Below are 25,329 nucleotides of genomic sequence, written 5' to 3'. Positions count from 1 at the left end.
TCGGCACAGGCCTCGTGACAATCCACCGGGGAACCTCTCTTTGCAGCGTCCGGATCCGCTCCTTGCGCAGGAAATTCAAGCCCTGCTGGAGAAAGGCGCCATAGAACTGGTGCCTGTAGCGGAGAGGAACAAGGGATGGTATTCCCCTTATTTTTTGATTTCGAAGAAAGACGGGGGATTGAGACCCATCATGGACTTGCGCGTTTTGAACAAACTCCTCAGGAAGGACAAGTTCAAGATGGTTACTCTCTCTCAAGTCTTCCAGGCCCTTCAGCTTCAGGACTGGTTGGTGTCTCTCGACCTCAAGGATGCTTACTTCCATGTGCCGATCCATCCCAAGCACAAGAAGTACCTGAGGTTCGCGGTTGGCGACTCGCACTTTCAGTTTCGGGTCCTGCCGTTCGGATTGACCTCAGCCCCGAGGGTTTTCACCAAGCTCATGGTGGTGGTGGCAGCGCATCTCAGGCAAGGGAGGATTCACGTCTACCCCTACCTGGACGTTAGGTTGAGCAGGGGGAGCTCTCCCGAGCAAGTCCTGGATCATCTGTCCCTCACCTGCCACTCCCTTCACAGGCTGGGCTTCTCCCTCAATTTAAAGAAGTCCCATTTGACGACAACACAGCGGCTCCAGTACATCGGAGCAGTGCTCGACACTTCCCTGGGGCAGTGTTTTCCTCCCCAGGTGAGGGCTCTTCACATTCAGCAGATGGTGCACAAGTTTCAGCATGCCCAGACGCTCCCAGTGTTCGAGTTCTTGAGGTTGCTCGGCCTCATGGCATCCTGCATTCTTCTGGTGCCAGAGGCTCGCCTGCGGATGAGATCTTTGCAGTGGGCACTCAAGATGCAATGGTCGCAGTCCTCCGGCAGGATGTCGGACCCGGTTCAGGTGCCGCCCTCGGTCGCCCGGGACCTTCTGTGGTGGGCCGTCGAAGGCAACTTGATGAAGGGGGCTCCATTTTGGCTTCCCTGGCCGGAGGTGACGATCGTGACGGATGCATCCCTCACGGGATGGGGAGCTCATGCCAACGGGCTGACAGTCAGCGGTCGTTGGTCTCCGTCGGAGTCCAGACTCCATATCAATCTGTCGGAGCTGAGGGCCGTCAGGCTAGCCCTGAAGGCTTTTCTGCCGACTGTGCGAGGAAAGAATGTCCTGATCCTGACGGACAACACAGTGGCCATGCACTACCTCAACAAAAAGGGGGGGGGCAGGGTCACTTCCTTTGTGCAGGGAGGCGATGCAGCTCGAGTTCTGGGCCATCCAGCAGGAAGTTTCGATCTCGGCAGTTCATCTGGCCGGAGACGAAAACGTGACGGTGGACGCTCTGAGCAGGCAGAGCACGATCTCTCACGAGTGGGAGTTGGCTCAGGAGATTCTCCTGGAGATCTTCGCCCTTTGGGGGACCCCTCAAGTGGATCTCTTCGCCTCCAGTGTCAACCGGAAGTGCGAGAGCTTCTGCTCGCGGGAATTTCCTCCAAAAGGAGCCTTAGGAAACGCGTTCTTGGTGGAGTGGTCATTCCCGCTGCTGTACGCGTTTCCTCCAGTCCCCGTCATCCCGCAAGTGCTGCGGAGGTTACGGAACATCGGTTCCCGGATGATCCTCATTGCTCCGGCGTGGGCTCGGAGGACGTGGTACCCAGATCTTCTCGACTTGTCCATCTGCCCTCCACGTCGTCTTCCCTACTGAGACGATCTGCTCTCACGGGAGGGGGGGTCAGGTTCTCCAGCCAAAGGTCAGATCCCTCAACCTTCACGCTTGGCTTCTGAAAGGTTGAGGTATAAGGATTGGGACCTCCCTGAAGACGTGATGGAGGTGTTGCTCTCGGCCCGAAGGCCAGCAACAAAGCCTCTGTACCGTTGGCGTAAGTTCTGCGACTGGTGCAGAGTTCAGAATGTGGATCCTTTTGCATGTGACATCCCCATGGTTCTGTCCTTTTTACTTTCTTTGGCCCACAGGGGCTTGCAAGTGGGTACCATTAAAGGTTACCTGGCGGCGCTGTCCATCTTTAAGCGCTCGTCTGAAGCGTGTTCCTACTTTAAAATCCCTTTAATTTCACAGTTTCTGAAAGGGCTCACTAATGTGTTCCCTCCGTCACCTTTCCTGGTGCCCGGTTGGGATTTAAACCTTGTTCTTAAGTTTGAGCCTTTGCATTCTTGCCCTTTGAGGCTGTTAACTCTGAAAACTGTGTTTCTGGTTGCGGTTACTTCCGCTCGCAGAGTGAGTGAGTTACAGGCACTTTTAGTTAAGCCACCCTTCACTGTATTTCATAAGGACAGGGTTGTCCTTAGAGTTCGTCATTCTTTTCTTCCGAAGGTGGTTTCGGAATTTCATTTCGCCCAGAAGGTTGTTCTTCCGGCATTCTATCCTCCTCCGCATCCTGGTAAGGAAGAGGAGAGGCTCCATAGGCTTGATCCTAGGAGAGCTTTAAGCTTTTATGTTTCACGCATGTCCCGGGTCAGAGTGGACGATCAACTCTTTATTGGTTACGCTGGAAAGCGTTTGGGACAGGCTGTGACGAAACAGACTTTGTCTCGCTGGATTATTTTGGCCATCTCGGAGTGTTACCGCTTGGCGGGTAAGGACCCGCCGGCTGGCTTGCGGGGCCCATTCTACCAGGGGTATGGCTGCATTTACTGCCCTGCAGAGGGGTGTTCCTATTCGCAACATCTGTGATGCAGACACCTGGGCTTCTGTACATACATTTGTACGTCACTATTCCCTCGATTCCATCCGGGGACAGGATCTGGCCTTTGGCAAGGCGGTCCTTTGCTCTATTTGATTGGCGATTCTAAATTTTGATTCTAAATTCTTTCCCTCCTTCTTGCTCAGGTACTGCTTTGGGAGTCTGTCATAGATATGGAATACGTCGGAGGACCCAATCCCCTCGAAGAACAAGTTACTTTCTTACCTGGTAACGTTCTTTCGATGGGATGGTCCGACGACGTATTCCATATCGCTCCCTCCCTGCCTTCCCCGCTGCAGAATTTCTTTTACGATTGCAGCTTACGTTCCGCAAGGCTTTGTCTGACTGGCAGTTGACTGATGTCAGACGTTCTGGGGGGGAAAAACTACAACTGAGGCTACGGGCGTCGTGCGTCCTACTTATCACATCGGATGACGTCGGAGGAGGTCCTCGACGACGGCGCATCGACGTCATCGATGCAGGACGCAGACGCCGAAAAAAGTTTCCGAAGCAGCACAGCTGTGGTGATTACCTGTCATAGATATGGAATACGTCGTTGGACCATCCCTTCGAAAGAACGTTACCAGGTAAGAAAGTAACTTGTTCTTCTACACAAGCCGTCAATCAAATTTCTTGTAATTGATGGAGAGAGAGCGCAAACATGAGCAAGAGAGTTCTACTTAATCTTAATCATTGCTCTCGATTTTTGCTTTTCTGCAATTTTTTCTTCATACCTTCTCTTCTACCCACTACGATGGTGGCGCTTTTTTCTATTGCGAAGGCCGCTGCAGCGAGAGCTTGTTCGCATGCGAAGTGGCCCTGCATTACTGAGTCTAGTGTACTGCTGTAATAGGCCATTGGCTTGTGACCTAGTGATGTTTTCTGTGTCAGCACTGCAGTCATTAAAATACCATTGCACTGTGAGAATAGGTAAAATTCCTGATCATAATCTGGGTTCGCCAAAACTGGTGCGTGTGCAATGAGATCTTTCAGTTTGAAATATTGTGTCATCATTTCATCTGTCCATTTTAATGGGACATTATTCTTTTGCGCTTCCTTTTGTAACAGTGGGCGCGTGTATGCTGCATAATCAAGTATCCATGCACGGCAGGAAGTACAGATGGCAAGACATTTTTGCATGTCCCTCACTGTTTTTGGTATGATCAAATGGCGTATTGCTGTTGCTCTGTCGGGTAAAATTCTCTTGCCATCTTTTGAAATTAGCTGTCCTAAATAGAGTACTTCTGCTAGGCAATATTGCAGCTTACCCTTGTCCACCTTGTATCCTTTCGCGGCCAACAAATTTAACAATATTATTGAATCAGCCTTGCACTGTTCTTCACTTTTACTGCAGACAAGTAAATGATCTACGTATTGTATTATCGTGCTTTCTACTTCAATGTTTCCAAGATCTTCGTACAAAATTCTATTGAAAATGCTTGTGCTTTCAAAATACCCCTGAGGTAATCTACAATGTTCATATCAGTTCCCCCCTGCCGTGAACGCTGTGAGATACTGAGAGTTTGGGTCAAGTGGTATTGAGAAGAAAGAAGCGTTCTTCAAATCCAATACTATGAAACACGTGGCATCTTTAGACATGCTGCACAATATTGATGCTGGATTAGGTACTAATGGGAACTCTTTCTGTATGACATCATTAAGTGGGCGTAGGTCCTGGATCATCCTCCAAGCCCCGCCCTTTGCTTTTTTGATCGAAAAAATCACTGTTACATGGTGAATTAGATGGCACTATTATCCCTTGCTCTAGTAGTGCGTTTATTGTTGCTCATATTCCTTCCTCCGCCTCCCTTGATAATGGGTACTGTTTTACTCTAGGGGGTATGGCAACTGGTTTCAATTTTATTCTGATTGGCGTAACTTCTTGTAATACCCCTACATCATGGGGGCCTGTAGTCCATATTTCTGGCAGGACCTTTTCCATATATCTTCCTCAAATATAGTGGGTGGCACATTAACACTAGCCATGAGAGGGTTGTGTATCTCCCTGTGTTCAATCATGTCGTCACATGGTACACTTATTTCCATTATTATCTCCCCATCACTCTCACCGTCGGTGAACAGTTCATCAGTTAAATCACGCAACATTATGTTTGGTTCTATGCACAGCACTGTTCTCCACTCGCATCCATGTGTGTCCAGTCCTATCACTGCAATACGTTTCCTCGAAACCTGTACCCTTTCTAGATCAATAGACAAAATTGTCCCTGGCACAATATCTGTATTCACAATTGGGCGGAAGACAACATTGGAAGGTACTTTCCATTATTTTCTTGTTATCTCTGGCACCACCCTTGCTAGTACTCTGACACCATAAATGAACATATCCATGTCAGTGGGCACCCCTCTTACCGCAACTTCATTTGTCATTGTACTGATCATCAACATTGCTCGTGCGGGGCACACTCCTGGGGTGGAACAAACTATTCCCCTCTCAGTAAAGGAGATTGTCATGTTCAATTTACTCAGGAGATCTCTTCCCAACAAATTTACTGGCGAGTCTTCGTGATACAGTAGGGGCGCTTGCACTGTTTTCCCCCCACCGTTATGTCAAGATCTTTTGTGTAAGGAACTTTTAAAATAGCCCCAGAAATCCCTTGCATTTCCACATTTCTTCCCGAGAGCGGGAACCAGCCTTCCATGAGGCACGATTTTTCAGCTCCTGAGTCCACCATAAATATTAACTGTTTGTTGCCCATCTCCGCCCCCACTAGTGGTTCCTCTTCTGCACGTAGGGTAGTGGATAGGACTGGACACGCAAGTGCTTTCTGTGGGCTGTCCTAATCAGCATGTGTCTGTGTTAATGGAACAGAGAATACATCATCTCCCACCACCGCGAAAAGGTGCTGGTGAGTCATTTGCAGATGTAGCAAAAATATTAGTGTTTGCATTGCCCATAGTATTCTGCCTTGCCATTTGTTGTGGCATACCTCTTTGCTGTGGTTGTTGTTGAGGCTGCTGTCTTTGTTGCATTTGGGGTTCATTATAACATTGTTCGTTCTGCCCATTCCCTCCCATAAGTAACTCATAGGGACTGCCTGGGTGTGGTTGACCGTACTGCTGTTCGTTTCCCATGGGGGGCTGTCCTTGATAATAACCCATAGGTCGCATTCTGCACTCTCTTGAATAATGCCCCCACCTCCTGCAGTTCCAAACATGACCCTTGCGGTCCTCCCCTCATCCCAGGCCCTCCAAATCCTCTATTTCCTATTCCTCCGAATCCCCCTCTTGATCCTCTGTACCCACCTCATCCTCTTGCTGGCCTCCCTTGCCATTGGGGCACTCCGTACTGCTCCTCTCCGTCCCACTGCTCCTGTCCATTTGCAGCCCATGTTGCGGCCATTCTTGCTGGCGTATTTCCTACTCCCCCTTCTCCTTCACCCTGTCTGTCAGTTGATGTGGTATTCAGCGCCGCGACCTTCACTAATTTATTTTGCACTAACTTCGCCTCGTCTGCCACCCTTCGCTGTGCTCTCTCCCTTTCTTTTTCTTTGATCCTCCTACAATGGTGTACAATTATGCTCTGAATCTCGGGCCAGCCCTTGGCTTCTATCCCAGCTATTTTATCCAAGGCCTTCTGTACTTCCTTCGGGAGCCCTTTTTTTATTATAAAGTAGAACAAGGCGGTGGATTGGTCCCACGCTGTACCCGTTTCACTTCTCCACAGGTCTTGCACCTGGAGGATGAATTGCGTAGGCTCCTCCTCTCCCATAGTGCATAGCATCACTAAGTGTAAATCTGGAGTGTCTGGAAAAGTTCTCCGCAATGCGTCCCATACTTGTGCTCTAATGTTATCAAATGATGACCCATCATGGCGGTCACAATTCATTGTCCCTCCCGGGAACCCCGCCTTCACCCACACTGCGTCTGCTTGATCACCAACAGCGGACAGCAGCAAACTTTTCACATCCCCTATAGCCAATGGAACCCCTGCTGTGTTTTTCGAATGCATGTATCCATATCCCTGCCCGAAAGTGGAGGGAGAAGTTTTAACAAGTTATTCTTGTCAATCTGTGCCCACGGTATGTAGTGGGGCCTCCCTGCTCCCTTGTGTATCAGAGGCATTTGTAGCTTTGCTTTTCCTCCTTTCTTCCTTACCGTTCCCTTCTTAGTTTTACTCACCAGCATGTTCGCTTCTTTGTCCAAACCTCCCTTGCCTTCTTGGTGCAGCCCTTTCATCCTCTTGGTCGAAGTGGAATGGCAGCGGAGATCCCACCGCTGCCGCTCCCTCATATTCATCTAAATCACTCCATACTTCCTCTCCCTCCTCCTCGGACTCCCTTTCTCTTTGCCCTCTCTGGCTGTCTGGTGTTGTAGGTCGTATTATTCTTACGGTTTTGCCATTTAAATGGAACAGGAACTCACCTGATGGCCACTCTTGTTCCTGCCCTTTCGGTATTGGTGGTGGCGGGGAGGGTGTGGATCCCCCCTGCAACACTTGGCGGAGGTGTGAGGTCAACCATTGTTAAATGTGGTACTTCCCCCGCCCCCGGGCAACATCTGGCCCCTATCACACAAGGCTCTTAATCGTGTTATCTCCATTTGTGCATGTGCAAGTTGCATGTTAAGTCTCCTGTTAACCGCGCTAAATTCACTGGAGGGGCATTAGTTGGGCTGTATAACCCTCCCCTTTCTTACGGTGGCAGGGCGTTGGCTGATGCTGTTGCCGGGGTAGTTTGTATGGTGCACGCTGGCACATACATGGGGCTCACTGTATCCTACTGCAGATCTTGTCAATAATGGGTAGATTCTAGAGGTCATTCTCTTTTGTTGATGTCGTGCATTCTCCCCCTGCAGCCCCATCTCCTCCCTCCGGGGCCTTCTCTTTCTCACTTACTGTGTCTTTACTTACCTCGCCGCTGGGCGCTACTTCTTCGAACATCCGCCACAAATCTAGCACCTCTCTTCTGCAACTGCTTTCCCCTGTATTTCGCGAGCAGGTGTGTGGACACTAAATCCAATACCATCTTATCAAATGACACTCCCTCCGGCCATATAGGCAATACTGTCTCCTTTTATTTCCACCACCCACTGATCATATTATTTCTGAATTTTCTCACTATACAAAGGTGAACCGCCTTGGCGAGCAGTTTTAGTTGGGTATTTGGAAAACGAACCCTTGGACCCTCTCGTTTGTGCGCACAAACTGGTCAACCGCGGAGGCGACGGTTTCGCTGGGGGACGTCTCGGATTTCACCGCACGGCACAGGGCCTTGGGGCACTTGTCCCATTCGCGTTGTGGGGGGGTCACCAAATGTAAAGGCCCACACCCCGTCTTATACGTGCAATGCAAAGAAATAAGACACACCCCAACGGGGAATGAGAATAGGAGAACAGGATGCGAGAGTTAGTTTTCTTTTATGTAAAATTGGCATCCAGAGAACTCTGCTGCCTGAGAGCGCTCTGGCAAACATTACAATTACATGAACTTATCAAGGCAAAAGTCTTCATTGGTGACATCATATAAGGGACTACATGGACACAGGATTGGATAAAAATTAAGTAACATATCTAGCTGTAGGTGCTGCTCCCTCTGAATTGGCTGTTCGGTTGGTAGGAGGGTGAGCATCACGAGGTCCATCTGCCTGTGTCCGGGCGGGGTGAGGGTCAGGTCGCTGTGAAGCAGGGCGGCCACTAACTAAGCTAACATGAGATACTACCATTAGACATGCACTAAATAATTGTCACTACAGCTCCTTTGAGCAAATCATCATAAACCTATAAATTGCATACATATAATCACAACATCACTCATTGGGACTTATATGGAGTACCGGGCTCAGGGGTCTTGGTCAGTGTGATAAAATCGATAGTGGGGTGGGTCTGAGCGCATCAAAGAGACTATGGGGCATGCTGACATTTGTTAGTTCTAAGGTGCAATATACTGTGATAGAGGTCTGATTTTAGTTGGGGGCATACTGGGGTGGGCTGCATAGCAGGGTCACGTGTCTGGTACATCAAGAGAATACCTTGCAGGGACACTTGGTTACACTGGCAGTAATTTGCCAACAGCAGGGGTAGGAGGGCACAGGCAGGTTTGTGGCGATGGATGAGCTACAAGGCATGGTTCAAGCTAGTTCACACACGGGACAGTGATCTCAGAGGAAGGGCGAGATGTTACATTTGTTTTGTTGCAATTACCTCCGGCTTAAGCGTGCAAATGGAGCTGCAAAGCTTTCAGGCACAGAGAAAAGGTGGGGGCCATGAGCTCTGTGTGTGTGGCGCTGCAGAGGGGAGAGAAGCCTTTTCGTATTATAGCAGTGAGGCCTAGTCCAAAGATGGAGTCAAGGGTGCACAAAATGGATGCCAAGTGTCTCTCGCAACATCCCCACCTATGCCATGCCAGCATAAGGCCAACGTTAGCGTCCCCCACCATTGGAAGAGCAAGTGGTCCATGTCGTGCTGAATTTATGAGGGGGCCCAAACGACCCCTCGCTCCCACACAGAAGCTATTAACGGTCAAAGACGAGGTTTACAAGCCTTTACCTAAACAGACTATTTTCAAGTCTGTCAGCTATATATGAGGGAGAAGAACCCTCTGATGACAATACACTACCTTTTGGTCTACAGTTTGGCATCCCCAATGTGCCAGAGGTACTTGTATGCGACGAGTCCAGGCTAAGAGATTTATGCAGTAATCTCCAGTTAGCCAGTGGTTTTGATACCTTGCCAGAGTTGGAGTTTGGCAGGCCTGACCCCTCTGAGCATGCTGACTCATACAGAAAACTTGTGGGGAAGGTTATTGAATTTATGGGATGGAGTAGGCTTACTCCATCTTTCAAGCAAGAAGATATGACTGACCTCTTGGACCAGGGTCCTCAAACACCCAATTTTACCTTTCCACATGGTACTACAGAAAAGAGTCTCTGCAAATTGGGAGACCCCAGAAACTGCAGCTGTAGAAAATAAAAACTTTATAAGGAAGTACAGACCATCCAGCAGTGACCCGGAATATCTTACCAAGTATTCCACACCTGAAAGATTGGTGGTTCAGGGAGCTACGTCTAACAGGCAGGCAGTCAGCTTACACATCCATCCATCCATCCCTCCTGACTGGGATAAGAGTGGATGCCTGGGTGCGAAACGTTTTCACTGCGGGTAGTATGGCTTTCAAATCCACTAATGTCTAGATTTGTTTACCCTGTGGGACTGTGTTGCAGTTGCAGCTAAACGCATCCCGGAAGGTGAAGAGACAGCTTCCTGGCAATCATTAAGGATGGTAAGGAGGCAGTGAGTGCATGTCTCCAGTCTGGGTTGGATACTACAGACAGCATCAGCAGTGTTACGCAGGTTTGCATGGTTGAGGAAGTCATGCTTTGCGCCAGATGTGCGGGCAAGACTACTCAACATGCCCTTTGACAGCTCAAGGTTGTTTGGCAGCAAGGCGGATGAGAGTTTGGAGAAGCTACAGACCTCCAAGGCGGCTGCTAAATCCCTTCGCGCCGCCATTAGACAGCCTCAACGACCCTATTCAGGCTCATCTTCTTGGAGGGGTAAGTCCTTTCGATTCTGCTCCTCAATTGGAAGAGGACAAGCCGGTCAAAGAAGATTCCCTCGTGCTGGACGAGGGAGAGGTGCGAAGTCAGCCCAAGCAGCAGCAACTTTACCTTCAGCCGCTGCTTCAGCCACCTCCAAACCACTATGATGCCTTGACCCACAGGACCCCGGTGGGAGGCAGATGTTCAGTATCTGAATGATTGGAAAGAGGATGTTCGGGTTCTCCATCCAGAGGTCAAGACACTCTTGGTTTCTGAAGGGCTGAGATGCAAGATTGAGACCTCCGGGATGACTTGATGGACGTTTTGCTTTCAGCCAGAAGGCCAGCAACTGAATCTTTGTACCGTTGCCGTTGGAACAAGTTCAGCAACTGTTGCAGGGATAAGAATGTGGATCCATTTCAATGTGACACACCTACAGTGCTTTCCTTTCTGTTACATTTAGCAAATCTGGGGCTCCAGATTGGAACGATTAAGGGTTACCTAGCAGCGCAAGATCCCTCTGTCCAATTAAAAGGACTTGCTAATGTATACCCACCAGTTCCATTCAATGTACCTGTATCTGACCTCAATCTTGTTAGTTTTTAACATGTATTCCCTTTGGGCCCTTACACTCATGTCCTTTAAGACTCTTGACATTAAACATGGTTTTGCTTATTGCAATAACGTCACCCCGCAGGGTAATGGTTGCAGGCTCTTTCTTGCAAACCTCTCATGTTATTCCATAAAGACAAAGTTATTCTCAAGGTAAAGCCGCCTTTTTTACTGAAGGTAGTCTCAGACTTCCACTTATCACAAGAAATTACCTTACCAACTTTCTATCCACCTCCTCATCCAGGAAAGGAGGAGAGATTACATAGACTGGACCCAAAAAGGGCTCTGTTTTTATATTTCCAGAATAGCTCCTTTTCACCAAGATGACCAACTATTTATTGGCTACACTGGTCCCAAATTGGGCCTTGCTGTTACGAAACAAACAATATCCAGACAGATCATCCTGGCTATTGGCAAATGCTACATATTAGCCGACAAGGACCCGCCAGGAGGCATAAGGGCTCATTCCACAAGGGGCATGGCAACCTCTGCTGCTCTTCAGAGGTGTCCCAATCAATGATCTTTGTTCAGCTGCCACTTGGTCGTCTATCCATACATTTGTAAGACATTACTGTCTGGATTCCTCTTCCAGTCAGGGAGGACATTTTTCAAAAGCCGTCCTCCATTCTGTCAATGATTAGATCTAAATTTAATTGGTACTCACACCTCCTAATTATTACTGCTTTGGGAGTCTATAATAAGATGAGCAATACGTGGGAGGACACAATCCATTTTTCAACATTTATTTTTGGAAGTGTGTGCCCATCTACCCATAATGGCCTTGTTTAGGTCCCACAAATCAATGTACATTCTAATACGCTACCCATGATTGGGTGATGACCACCTGCTGGATTCAATGGGTTCCCTTACCTTTTAGGGATCGAAATTGGGGTTCTATGAAAAGCCGCTCCTGGGTATGTATTTATTCGTATTTTTAAAGCACACAACAGCCCGAGGGCATCGTGGCGCTGTTACAATTCTGCATAACTGGATACAAGGGAAAGCATAGTGGTTACATAGACATTAGTTTGGTATGCATACTTAAAGGTTACAATAACATTTAGCAATAATGTAAATATACGGGTTCCAAAAGAACATATGGTCATATACAGTGTGGCTAGTGATCTCACCTCATGAGATCTGGTGAGTGGTGGGAGTTATGTGAATAGTGTGATTGAGAGATTTGCGAAAGGCGAGCAGGTATGGTTCTGCTCTGTGCGCTGGGGAGGGTGTTCCATAGTTTGGGTGCTATGTGGGGGAAACCAATGGCGCTGGCGTTGGCTCTTCTTATGGGAGGTACACAGAGTTGGTTAGCGAGGTGGCTCCTTGTGAAGCTGGCCGAGATGTTTTTGGTTATAGTTTCTGATAGGTAGGCTTGGGCAGAGAGTTTAATGCATTTGTGAGTAAGGGTGAGAATTTTGAAGTTGATTCTTTCCTTGACTGGGAGCCAGTGGGCTTTGCATCTGGCCTGGGAGCTATGGTTGATTTTAGGTGTTTGTAGTGCTGCTCAGAGTGCGTTATTTTGAACTATTTGTAGCCTGTTGATGTTTTGAGTAGAGGTGCCTGCTAAAAGGGCATTGCAGTAATCAAGTCTGGCTCCTACTGTGGCTCTGGCTATGGATTCACGATTTTGGGTGGATAGAAATGGTTTAATGGCAGTTATAAGTCTAGTGGTGATGGCAGAGGCTGAGGAGATGGCGCTAACCTGTCTTGTCATGGATAAAGTAGAGTCTAGGTAGACTCCAAGGGTCTTTACTGATGATAAGACTGGTATATTAGTCTGGTCAATGGTAAAGTAGGTATATTTAGTGTTGAGTTTGGCGAGGGTTTTCTTTGGGCCTAGAATGATGATTTCTGTCTTATCCCCATTTAGGCAGAGACCATTTATAGCCACCCATGTTTGGATGGTGGCATATATCTGGAGGAGAGCTTCTGCGTCACGGTCGTAGTCACCAGTAGGGGGGAGGAGGACTTGGGTGTCGTCGGCATAGTTCGTGTACGCTATGGCGAGCGTGTCCAATAGGTCAAAGAGTGGTTTGGTAAACAAATAGTAGAATGGGTGCTGTGCAGGAGCCCTGGGGGACTCCACAATTTATGGTGGTAGGGGCTGCGTTGGCGTGGTCTGAGTACACCTGCATAGTCCTTCCTTCCAGGAAGGAGGTTATCCAAGCAGAGACTTTGTGAGAAATGTGCTGCATTGGACAGATGGGATGTGAGGATGTCATGGTCAACAAGGTCGAACGCGGCGGAGAGATCGAGGAGGAGAAGGGCAGATCTGCCGTTATCCATTATTTTGGTGGTTTAGTTTTTCAGATCTAGGAGGGAGGTTTCTGTGCCATGTCCTTTGCGGAAACCTGACCGTCTTTTGCCTAGGATGGCATTGGATTCCAAGTGTTGTTGCATTTGAGTGTGGGCAGCTTTATCCAGGATTTTGAGGAGGAAGGGAACGGTAGTGATGGGGCGGTAGTTTGGGCAGAAGGGTTCGAATGTGGGCTTTTTTAAGAGTGGGCGAACCAAGGCTTCTTTTAGGCTTTGAGGTACTATGCCAGTGGAAAAAGGCATTAATGAATGCTGTGATGATGGGGGTGAGAGCGTCTGCGCATTCTTTGACGATAGTGGGTGGACAGATGTCCCCTTTGCAAGTGGATGGCTTGATATGTTGGAGGAGGTCAGTGACTTCCAACTGTGTGACGTCTCTGAAGAGAAAGAGAGGGGTTTGGGGCGCGGTTTAAGGGGAAGGGGGTGCATGTGTGATGTCCTGGTTGGGGAGGGTTTTGCTTTGGGCTGATATTTTGTCTTGGAGCATTTTTACTTTCTTGATAAGTGCATCTTGAATGCTGAAACACCAAGCTTCGTCTTTGATGATTTCATCCTGCGTGGTGGCGGGGGCCGTGAGTTCTTTGAATATGGAGAACATTTCTCTGGATTTAGAGTTTGCTTTGGATATTCTTTGGTTTAATTATTCAGATTTAGCTAGGAATATGGATTTTTTTGTACGTGTAAGATCTCTTTGAATTGGTTAAGCGAGGATTGCCATTTGGCTAAAGCTTGACGCTTCGTGGTGCAAATGCTTCAGTAAACCAAGAATTAGAGTGCATGGATTTTCTTTCTTTTTTTTGTCTTTTAAGGGGGCTATGGATTCAACGGCTTGTGTGAGGACTGGTGCCTAGGTGTTCGCCAAAAAGATGGGGTCTTTTATAAATGGAGGTGAGAGTTCGGGGATATCGAGAAGTGGTGCAAGGTTGATTTTAGTAGGTTTTTTTTAGAGCTTCTAACTTTAGCGGGTGGTGCAAATTAAGGTATCTTATGATTGGGTATGGTAGGAATAGCAAATTGTAGAAGGTGATCAGTCCACGTGAGGGCTGAGATGTTGGTGATGGAAGAGGAGCAGTTGTGGGCTGCGATCCAATCAATTGAGCGTGTCCTTTACAGTCTGTTGGAGTGGAGTTTTTGTTCAAACACAATGTGAGTGATTTCATTAGCTAGGGAGGCAGCAGCTTTGTCCTTGGGGGTAATGTAGGTCTAGGTTAAAGTCACTGAGATGGTTGGTTTTGGTTGAGCTTTTTAAATTTTCTTATGATTTTGAGGAGGAGCTTTTGATAGTCTGGCAGTGGGCCAGGCGTCCTGTAAGTAATTAGGATATTTATGGTGCAGTTACGGGAGAGCGACAGTTTGGTTGAGTGGAGGTTAGCGTTGTTTTCCCAAGAGGAGCTTGAGTTGCATGGTCTGATGGAGAGTGTGTCTTTGAAGATGAGTGCTACACCGCCACCTTTGATGGTTTTTCGATCTTGTCTGCGGATGGTGTATCCGTGAGGGAGGGCAATGAAGAGGGCAGGGCCTGATGCTTCGTGAAGCCAGGTTTCGGAGATGGCTAGTAGGTTTGGTTCGTGGGTAGTGATGAGGCTATTGATTTCCAGTGCATGTGCTATGAGGGAGCGGGCATTGATAAGGGCGCATGTGAAGGTGGAGTGTGTGCTCGTTTGGCATCAATGTTATGGTTAGCATATGGGGGTGTGGTGGCTAAGTGATTGGGAAGACTAGGGTGGTTGGAACTGTGTGTGGTGCAGTGGTAGCGAGTGTGGGTGTTGGGTGGTGTGAAGGAAGTGTATATGTGGACTGTGTTGGGGTGCGGGAGCGGAGTCTGATGGTTCTGAGGTTGGTAGTAGGTGGAGTGTTAGTGTGTTATGAGTATCCAGCGTTAACCACTGATCGAGGAGCTACCTGGGGAATGAGGACCTAGTATGTAGCGTGCTACAAATCTAATTTTCACGTAAGATGCAAACTTTGTTTCCATTCTTTCCAACACCTAACGTTTGTTTATAGATTGTGCACAGGGTTAAATTCCCATAGGTGTGTGTGTTTGGCATTTGGCATCAAGTTTGCAACTGGAGCAAACCGTAGCTCCTCCTAGTTGTTGGTGTCAAGTTACCCAGGCTCTTCTAGGCTACAAGCAGCCAGATCTAAATAGCTCATAGCTCCCCTCAATTTCGAACCCCACCTTTTTCCTCAAATTTGTTTCAGTTCAGCAGTTAGCTTTTTCTGAATAGATACAGGCACTTAACCGTACCTCGGGCACTACAGTGTTTTCCCCCTCTTTGAAATGTTGTGCATGAATCCCTTCAGCTCAGCTATGTGTTCAGAAAACTCTGGGAAACCTGTTCACTACCTCTCCGGGTTCTATTGTCACCACAATTGTTTGTACCTGCACATCAACTCCTGACTCTTACTTCATTTTCAAATCCACTTTGATGCCACCCCAGAAGGCTGCCCCCATGCTATTTACATGTATTCTTCAATGGGGTAGCAGCCATAAACGTGCAGTTCGATATCTGGCCTGATCAATATTGATGCTATTCTCTGAACTTCTCTTGAAAGATGCTAATGCAAATTGACATTACGTGGTGTCCATTTCATCTCAGCCCAGGATGCTCTGTACTGCTGTGCTTCTGTAATTTTGTAGCACTACTTGGCTGTTGTCTATGGTAGTCTTCTATCAGATCTACAGTTTTCCTCTTCATATCCTCTGTACTAGCTCTGCATACTCTAGCAAAGTGTCCTTTTTTTATTGCTAGTTTACCATGTCACCTTGGCTGCAGGGCCCTCTTTGGAGGTGACAATGTAACTGCGTTTCTGCACCTCAGCAATACCAGTGTTCGATCTTCTTTGCACTTCTGGGAACCATCCTGCTCTGAACAACTCTAACACCTAGTGAGCCAACCACATTCACCCCTTCACCTCTCCCAGCATCCTTGGCATTTGTTAAACATCTGGTGGATAGTTCCACTCCCCAAACCAAAATGTTGTTGAGAATTAGATTCTTTGTGGGTCTTTGCCTCCCATGCACTTTGTGAAGTCACCATCATAAGCTGATCCCTAATGTAGACCCCCATCTTTTCGTGTGAAGATAATTTGACTGAGGGCCCGAGATCTGTCCTAACGTTGTCCACTCGCTCTATGCTATACTGATGTTTGGAGAAAAATGTGTAGAGTTGCAAAACCGTGTTAAGCAATTTGGTCTTTTTCCCCCCCAAAAAAAAGCATCTCATAGGTGCTCTGCACTGCACTGGTCCAGGGTCTGGTTCAGGAACCTGTTTATATACACGCACTTTTCCCCTTCGGGTATGCGTGCTCCACCACTAGCACGCATGTAAAAAGTGAACATATCCTTCCAATCTTGTAGTTGTGGGATCTCGGAGTTGGCAGGAAGCAAGGTGGAAGGATGAGGATTCTTCATGATTTCAGTTGACTTGTGAATATATCTAGACACCAATGTATTAATCCACTCACTTAGTGGGGTTTATACTAAAGCTTCTGACGTATTTCCACTTTTCACCCCTAAATATTGCTGCTCCCTGCACTGCATTTGTTGTACTCTGCTGAGAACCCATCTTGCTTGCTCTAGTTTTGTTTTGCTGGACATGTCTACACGCTATGCATGCAATATTGGCTTACCGTTATTGGGGTCTCTCACCTGGCCTCCGTGCTGTTCTCCCAACTGATTCCTGCTGCTCAGCATCTGGCTAAATCACAAGGTTGAGCTGGTTGCGGCTTATGCAATGCTGGTTGCTGCTGGTGGTGTGGTGAAGAAGTCAGTCGCCCCCTCGCCACTTGCTGTAAGCCAGAGTAAGTTGCAAGTTTGTTTATTTAATTTTTGCACTCTGGATCTCTTCTGTGCAGGTGAGAGAACTTCATCTCGAAGCGCCCAAGCCTTCAGCTTGAGGACCCGTTGTGTGACATGCACAATTACAAAACACTCTCAAATTGTAAAAACCTGCCAGCCACCTGCCTCACTCCTCAGAGTGGCCACTTTGTTGTGCTGCCTACTTGTACTTAAATAACGCGGTGTTCATAGTGATGTGCTAAATGTATAATTTCTTCTCACATTAAAGTGTTTGCACGGGTGTGGGGGGTGTTGCAGATGGGAGTCTGTGCACAAATGTACAGTTTCTCCTAGTCCTCTATCGCTCATACAGTAAGCCTGATGAAACTGTTTAATGAAGAATGTGTAGTTGCACACTAATTTAACTTGCACCGTCACTTCACATTATAACAGACCAGTTTGGGGAGTGCAAGGGCCCACATCTCCTGCATTTCATGATATTCCTCATAGAATGAGCGGATTCATACAGAATGTGGTTCATGTGCTGTCAATCATGCTAGTCGTCCTTCTTTCAGATTGCTCATTAGCACTGAGGGCAGGGGGAGCTGCCAATCGTGTTCCATGAAACATGGGCTGAAACCGCTAATCTCAGCCTGCGTTCCATGGAATCTGCAGGCTACCGCCTTTGCCACCTTCTCCTTTTATTTTATTTTTTCTTTATACTTTTTTTTTAAAAAACCTCCCCAGTCCCACTTACACGATTGTTGCGGCGGCACCCGCTGCCACAAAAGCAGCTGCTCCTCTCCTCGCTTTTCCAGCCTCCATGGTAATCGAACAAGGGGGCACCGTACGGTGTCCCAGTCAAGGAATAATTTTTAAGAAAAAACTGCTTTGGTAACCCGGGTGCTAATGGGGTTAGCACACCCTTCCAAGGGCTGTAAAGGGGAGTGGGGGGGGGGGGTGTAACGGCCTCTGCCCTCAATAACCACCGTTGTTTTGTTTGGGCTATGAACTCAGAGTGCAGGGCCGGTAAACACCCCCCACCCCCATTTCCAGCCCTTAGATGGGGGTGCCAACACCACAATAGCCTCAAAGTTAACTTCTCTTCAGTGTAGCCAGCTTTGCTGAATATAAGGAAGTGAAGGGATATACAAAACCTAGACCAATGCTTAGGGTCATTGCTCCAGATACAATTTTTATGTGGGAGTATTTTATTCCAACTTTTTTTCAAAGTTGGGAGTAAAATGGTTTTTAGGGAGTACAAATGTAAGTCCATTTCCCAATGGGAGTATTTTATAAGAGTAAAACTATCTTAACTGGAAAACTGAAATGTTTGTAATAATTCCTTTGCACTTAGTTATTCCTACACATTAAGAGACCAGTTTACTACTTCAAATCAGGCAGTAGTAATCGTTTTTTCTTGTGGTAGTACGTGCACGACTGGTCCAAAGATATCCATGGAGCCATGTGGGTGAAAGCCGGGGCACATGATCCTACATGTCTGTTTACTATTTTTTGTTAAGAGTATTTTTACTCCCCTTTTTTTTATTTTTCGGGAATATTTAACTATTCTTTAGGGAGTGCAAGTGGTGGATGCACACCTTATCTGTAGGGCAGCTTAGGATGCTTTGCCTACTACTTTGATAGTATCTAAAGTACACACTGGAGTTATCCCTAGAGGAAAGTGATGCTAACTTACAGACCTTGCATGTTTCTTCTCCTAAAGCCAACTAAGGGCACTTAGTAGAACATAAGGAAACCTAAAGAACTTCAGGAAACCGAAGTACATATAGATAATTCAGTGCAGGTTGGATTAAAACAAATTGATATAAACATTGTGATATGAAAATAAAATAAGAGCAAAACAGTGAGTCATAGAAGACGCCATTTTGGATGTGCAGTACTGGTAATGCTAAAATATTAGGGTTTTAAATTTCCAAACCCCAGACAGATGTTGACCTGTATCAGTGGAATAGTATGTGTTTGGATGTTTGAGCATGACACTGAACATATTGTTTCCGTTCACTAGTAATTGTATGAAACCCTGCTGTGGCTTCAGCCAGATGCCACTTTTGAGACAAGATGCTAACCTGTATTCTACTTACTCCTACGCCCTGTTCCCTTTCCTCCATACTTATGGACATCTCTCCGTCCTGTGGGACGGGACCGGAGCACTTTGTAAAAAGCATCCAAAAAATGTTTTCAAAATGTCCTTCCTCTTTCTTACGCGGGGCCCGCCACGCGGCCGTAAACCCGGCCACCTTGGCTGCACATCACCCATCAGTCCTTTTCTCGGCTCAATCGGGACTGGACGCACTTGCATCCGCAGAAGATTTTTCTTCACTTTTTTCCTCTCTGGCTCTCGCTAGCGATTGTGTACTAGTCTGTCTGTCGTGTTACAGTCCAGGCCTGCTGCATCCTCTTCTACGACGGCTACTCAGGTTCTGGGGAAGGAGGACAAGCTCCTTGACTCCCTTGGGAGGAAGATTTCCACCAACTCGGCCTTGCAGCTCCGGCAGGCCAATGCAGAACTGGTATTAGCGGGGGCTAATAGGCGGATGTGGAAAGGTCTGTCGGAGTTCATCCCGGTCGAGAAGCTGGAAGACTTTAAAGCGGGGTTATCCGACGCCAGGGTCTTGGCCCAGGATCCCCTGGAGGCTGCGGCTCATCACATAGACACCTCGGCTCGGGGCCTTATGCTGGGGGTTGATACCTCACGTCGGGCGTGGCTGCATGCCACCAAATTCTCGAAGGAAGTACAGGACAAGGTGTTAGACCTTCCGTTTGATGGTAAGGAGCTCTTTCATTCTACAACAGATGTAGAGCTGACCAAGACTAAGGATTGCACTCAGACAGCTAAGTCCTTGTCGGTCCTTGTTAAGACTTCTTTTAAAGCACAGAGGCCATTGTCGCAAAGTCTACCTTCCTCTGGCTTTAGGGGCTTCTTAGACCGAAAATCTCGCAGGGTTGATACCCCTTTGGGGAATAACCACCAGAGGCAACAACGGACTCAGTTTTTCTGCCGTTCCTCAGCCTCCTCCTCAGGGTCGTGTGGCAACGCCACTGAAAAACCTGCAAAATGAGGGTTCTCCGCGCTCGCACGAGACCCCGGTAGGAGGACGCATTGCGTCTCATTGAGAGGTGTGGCAGACCATCACCGAAGACAGATGGGTCTTGTCAGTCGCTCGGGCGGGCTTCCGCTTACCCGCTACCCCACCTTCCAACCCTCCTTTGCAGCTGTCTGGCTCGCCCTCCCTCAAAGCAGAGGTTCAGAAACTTCTGGACCTCAGAGCTGTAGAACCCGTTCCCCTCGGGGAGGGCTCCTACTCCCGGCTGTTTACGGTGCCCAACCAAGCTGGCCTGCGCACCATCCTAGACCTTTCCCAGTTCAATCTTTTCCTACCCCAAGAGAAATTCAAGATGATCACGCCCGGCCCGATACGGTGGTCTTTGCAGATGGGCGATTGGCTCAGCATGGTGGCTCTTCAGGATGCGTAAATGCATATTCTGATTTAGAATCCAAACAGGAGATATCTCCATTTCTCTTTGGGAGATGAGCACTGCCAGTTTTGAGTGCTTCCTTATGGCCTCAGCTCCGCGCCGCGTGTCTTCACAAAGATGTCTGTGATTGCGGCTTATCTTCGTCTGCAGGGTATCCATGTGTATCCGTATTTGGACGACTGGCTATTACGCAGTCCTTGCCCATTGAAAGCCGCATGCAATCTTGAGTCTCTCCTTCAGCTCCTGTTGCATCTTGGGCTGTCGGTGAACTGGCGGAAATCTTCCATGATGGTCTTGCAGGATTTGATTTTCCTGGGCTTTCGCTGGTACACGATCGACTTCAGAGCGTACCTGACCGGGGAAAGAATGGCGGATCTGTTGGCCACGTGTCAGATGTTTGCGCAGTCGGAGAGCATGTCGGCCTGGTGGTTCCAGAGGCTTCTGGGCCTCATGGCCTCGTGCGTGTTGGCGCTTCCTCTTGCTCGTCTCAAGATGAGGCGGACCCAGATGGCTCTTCGGAGTTCTTGGTGTCAGGCTGTGGACCCGGATTCCACGTTGATGATGATTCTGGCTTCCATGAGAGTGGACCTGGAGTGGTGGTCATCTCTCAGCAACCTGTCGGTGGGTGCGGGGTTCCAGGACCCAGCCCCTACGATGACGATCACGACAGACTCCTCCCTTCTGGGGAGAGGTGCGACGTTGGATCTTCTTCAGGTCTAGGATCTCTGGTTGCCTCAGGACAAGCTCCTTCACATAAATCTGGAGCTTCTGGTGATTTTCCTAGCGCTCAAGGTGTTCAGACCGATCATTGCCAACAAAGTGGTCCGTATCCGCACGGACAAAGTGGTGTCCATGTATTACATCAACGAGCAAGGGGGAATCAAGTCTGCTCCTCTCGTGGACTTGTCCATCCAGATTTGGGAGTGGGCGGTTCTTCATGGTGTCTGGCTACTTGCAGTACACATCCCGGGCTAGCTGAATCTCACGGCAGATGCCCTCAGCCGGCGGACGATGGTCCGCTACCAGTGGGAGTTGAAGGCAGAGGTTCTCTCATGGATTTTCCTGCGTTGGGGCACACCGGAAGTGGACCTCTTCGCTACGACGGCAAACAAGAAGCTTCCTCTGTATGCCTCCAGAAGTGGGCTGCGAGCCTCCTCTCTGGGGGAGGCTCTCGAGATTCCATGGCACAACATGAGAGCTTACGCCTTCCCGCCTCTGCCTCTGGTTCACCGAGCAAATTTGGAAGCTGAACAACTCGGTGAACTGTTCCCTTCTACTCATAGCCCCCTGGTGGCCGGCCAGGTTTTGTTTCTCAGAACTGCAACACCTGTCGGTGTACCCGCCGATCAGGTTACCAGTGACCCCCGATCTTCATCAGGGGGAGCAGCAGCTGTGGCATCCCTCCCCACAATCGCTGATCTTGGCGGCATGGTGCCGGAGTTAAAGTCTTTAGAACATCTTAACCTGTCTGCGGATAACATGCGTATTATCCAGGCAGCTAGGAAACCCTCGACTAGGTCCCACTACAGAAGCTAATGGCTCAGGTTCTGTTATTGGTGTTTGAGCAAGCAGCTGGATCCAAGGGAGGCTACAATTGACACAGTGCTGTCCTTTGTAGCCTTCTTAGCAGAATCGGGTGTCCATGTCCTTGCATGCAGGACTTACTTTTCAGCGGTTTCCGCTTACCTTTCTACAGATCAATGCTCTTACTCTCTGTGTAACCCAGTGGTTAAGAGGCATTTCGCAGGCTTGTCACGCCTTTATCCTCCGGTTCGTAGTCCGCACCTGCCATGGGACCTGAATGTAGTCCTGACGGTGTTGTGCCATAAGCCTTTCGAACCAATGGCCACGGTGGACCTCAAGTACCTATCTTGGAAAGTGTCCTTTTTGGTCGCCGTAACGTCAGCAAAGCGGGTGAGTGAGCTCCAGGCCTTGTCGGTGGAGCACCCCTTTTTGGTCTTTCACAAGGATAAGGTAGTCCTACGGAGGAATCCTGCTTTCCTGCCAAAGGTGGTATCTGAATTCCATCTGAACCAGTCTATCTCCCTGCCGGTCTTTTTTCCGAACCCTACCTCAGAGGCGGAAAGGGTTCTGCATTGTCTTGATGTCAGAAGAGCTCGAAGTTCTATCTGGACAGAACAGCCGAGTTTAGGCGTTCTTTGTAATGGTTTGTGACCTTTGGTAACCCTCGGGGTAAGCAGGCCTCTAAGGCGACTATTTCTCGATGGATCGCCGCCTGCATTACGGAGTCCTTCACCGTCCAGGGTTTGAAGCCTCCTAAGGGTTTTCATGCGCATCTGGTGCGGGGCAAGGCAGCTGCGGTTGCTTTTCAGAAGTATGTCCCCTGGGAGTCGATCGCTAGGGCAGCTACTTGGGCCTCCCCATCTGCTTTTTGCAAGCATTATTGTCTTGACATGAGCTCAAGAGCTGATGCTCAGTTTGGTCAGGTTGCGCTGAAGAACCTTTTTCAATAGGGTTTTTTCCATCCACCCGTAGTTCCTGTAAGGAGTGCTTGGGAATTTCCCATAAGTATGGAGGAAAGGGGACGGGACATAAAGTATAACCAGGTTACTCACCGTAGTGACCACCTTACTCCTAGTCCCCTTTCCTCCATACGCCCGTCTGCCATCCCCTCTAATAAGGTTACTCTGTTATTGCTAATGGGTCTTGAACCTGACGATAGAAAAGGACTGATGGGTGATGCACGGGGCGGAGCCAAGGTGGGCGGGGTTACGGTCAGGTGCCGAGGATCAGCGTAAAAAAGAGGAAGGACAACATTTTGAAAACAATTTTTACAAGGTGCTCCGGTCCTGTCCCACAGGATGGAGAGATGTCCATAAGTATGGAGGAAAGGGGACTATGGACTAGAAGTAAGGTGGTCACTACGGTGAGTAACATGGTTAATCTGCATGTTTGAGAATGCATCTGTTCTGGAATAAAATGCAACTCAAGCTGTGTTGAAATCTGTATTCTAAAGTTGACTTAATGTCCTTGTCGTCTATTTTTTTCAGTTGCATACCGCATAGGAATGGATTATTTTTTACTCTCCACTTGACAGACCATACAAAGGGCTTTTTGATTCTTGAGCAATGAAAAGGCACTGCACAGGACCCTTTCTTTTTTTTTCAACTTTGTTTTATTGGCATTTTCATAATATAACGAAAGGGCGCAGAACATTTTTACAGATTGTGCAAGTAACAGGCCCAAACCCCCCCCCTCCCCCACCCCAAACATCCCCACCCCCCCGAAAAAGGGACAAACCAAAAAACTTAGTCCTCATAGAGCCGTTCTGCTGGGGAACCACTATGTGAGCTCCGAGAGTCTGGAGCCCCAGGAAGAGCGAGAGCATTAGCACAGGACCCTTTCAATTATTTTCCTTCATTGAGTTGGAGGGAAATGTTTCGAGGAATAGTAAATGTATTGCGTTCATTCAGTTTAGGCCTACATACGTAGACTTGGTAGACCTATCAAAAATGTGCTGCAGTATTTGTTTAGATTTTTCCAGAATTGCTTAATATAGAAAGTAAAGTGTGTATGGACACTTTAAAGAGGAATTAACATGCTTGCCTTTTATAATCTCAGAAACACTGTTCACTATTCAACATATTATGCTTCTTATCTTGTACCACTATTTTAGTCTAGGTAGCCCTAATATTTCTGTGCCAATAAGTTGACTTGCACAATGAAAATTGTAATTTAACATCTGTTTTTTTTTTTTCTTCTTTTCAGAATGACCTCTATAACCTCAAGTAATTAGTCTATGGACAGTATAAATATTTCATACATCACAACTTGGACCTCACAATTTCTTCCTCAGTATATGGTACGGCGCATCCAGTTCCATTTGTTTACTTCACACACAAACCTCAGGAGTTCTGACTGAACTGCACATTCTACATTGTGCCAATCAAGAAAGCACTGTGACACCTGACAAATGAGTCTTCTATTTACTCTCTTCTACCATACATATGGACTTAAATTGTTGCCTCCCTCCCCTAATCCACCCTCCCCATGTCTTTGGTGAGGAGGGGTTCGAGCATATTTACACATCACATTTCATTTGCTGCTGAAAAACGTGTTACAAATCACTGTTGTAAATTATTACATATTGAGCTGTTAATAATGTTTTGGGAGTATTACATATTTAACATAGGTTTTGATTTATACATGTACTTTGTAATAAAAATGTAACTGTCCTACATCACATCCTTTTTTTGATGTGGAACCGATGTGTATTATGTTCTGTTGTGAACAGAGTGGGGGCGGGTTGCTTAAAACAAGGCCAATAAGAATAGAGTAGGGTACTATTCTTGTTTTAAGATTGTACTTAAGATAATAATAAGAATATTTGAACCTTGAGCCTTTAATGGCTTTCTTGTACAGCCTTATTTACTGTTTGTCATTTGTAACATAGCCCGAAGTTCAGCTGAATTTGTCCCAAAAATACATTTAACTCTACAAAGATTGGCTCTTTGAAGTATTATTGTTGAATATGGTACTTGCAAGTGTCAACCTCGCTCATTAATTGCACAAGAATGTGAAACAAGAGAACTCTAATCAAAGTCTTCCTTTGTAAATACTGTTAAAAAAAAAGAGAAAGATGAATGAACTTTCAAGTTAAGTCTCCCTGGAATGAGCAACGTGGGTGTTTGTAAATTCTGGAAAACTTTCTAAATGTAATAAACTAGATGCTGTTAAATTTTTCTGGTACCCTGCTGTAACTGTTTTTGGTCACCTGATCACTATGTATTCATAAACGTCGGTTGAGGCCGGAGGGATATTTGGAGCCTATCATATGGTGATCTGGATCATGCTTTCTGAAATACTCAGTTCTACAGTGCAACACTTACTTGGCCATTTTTTAAGTTTTAACTTTTTAGTTTAAAAATAAAAAAAAAGTACACGCATGCATATATTTTCTTTACAGCTTGAAAAATA

The 25,329-nt window shown here is 47.5% G+C and overlaps 1 protein-coding gene across 1 annotated transcript in view; it reads left to right on the top strand.

Moving 5' to 3' along the window:
• Positions 1-25,094, top strand: part of IRS1 (insulin receptor substrate 1) — a 224,901-nt gene extending 199,807 nt beyond the window's left edge. Inside the window, exon 2 of the mRNA XM_069618182.1 lies at positions 24,121-25,094. Within this exon, the coding sequence (XP_069474283.1) occupies positions 24,121-24,125 (5 nt within the window). The 3' untranslated portion in view covers positions 24,126-25,094. The remainder of the gene's footprint in view (positions 1-24,120) is intronic.
• The last annotated feature ends 235 nt before the right edge of the window (positions 25,095-25,329 follow it).

The sequence above is a fragment of the Ambystoma mexicanum genome, chromosome 10 (genome assembly GCF_040938575.1).
Source record: "Ambystoma mexicanum isolate Mex_15411 chromosome 10, UKY_AmexF1_1, whole genome shotgun sequence".
In the NCBI taxonomy this organism is placed as follows: Eukaryota; Metazoa; Chordata; class Amphibia; order Caudata; family Ambystomatidae; genus Ambystoma; species Ambystoma mexicanum.
The sequence above is the reverse complement of the archived record's forward strand: the minus strand, read 5'-3'. Positions and strand labels throughout refer to the sequence as shown.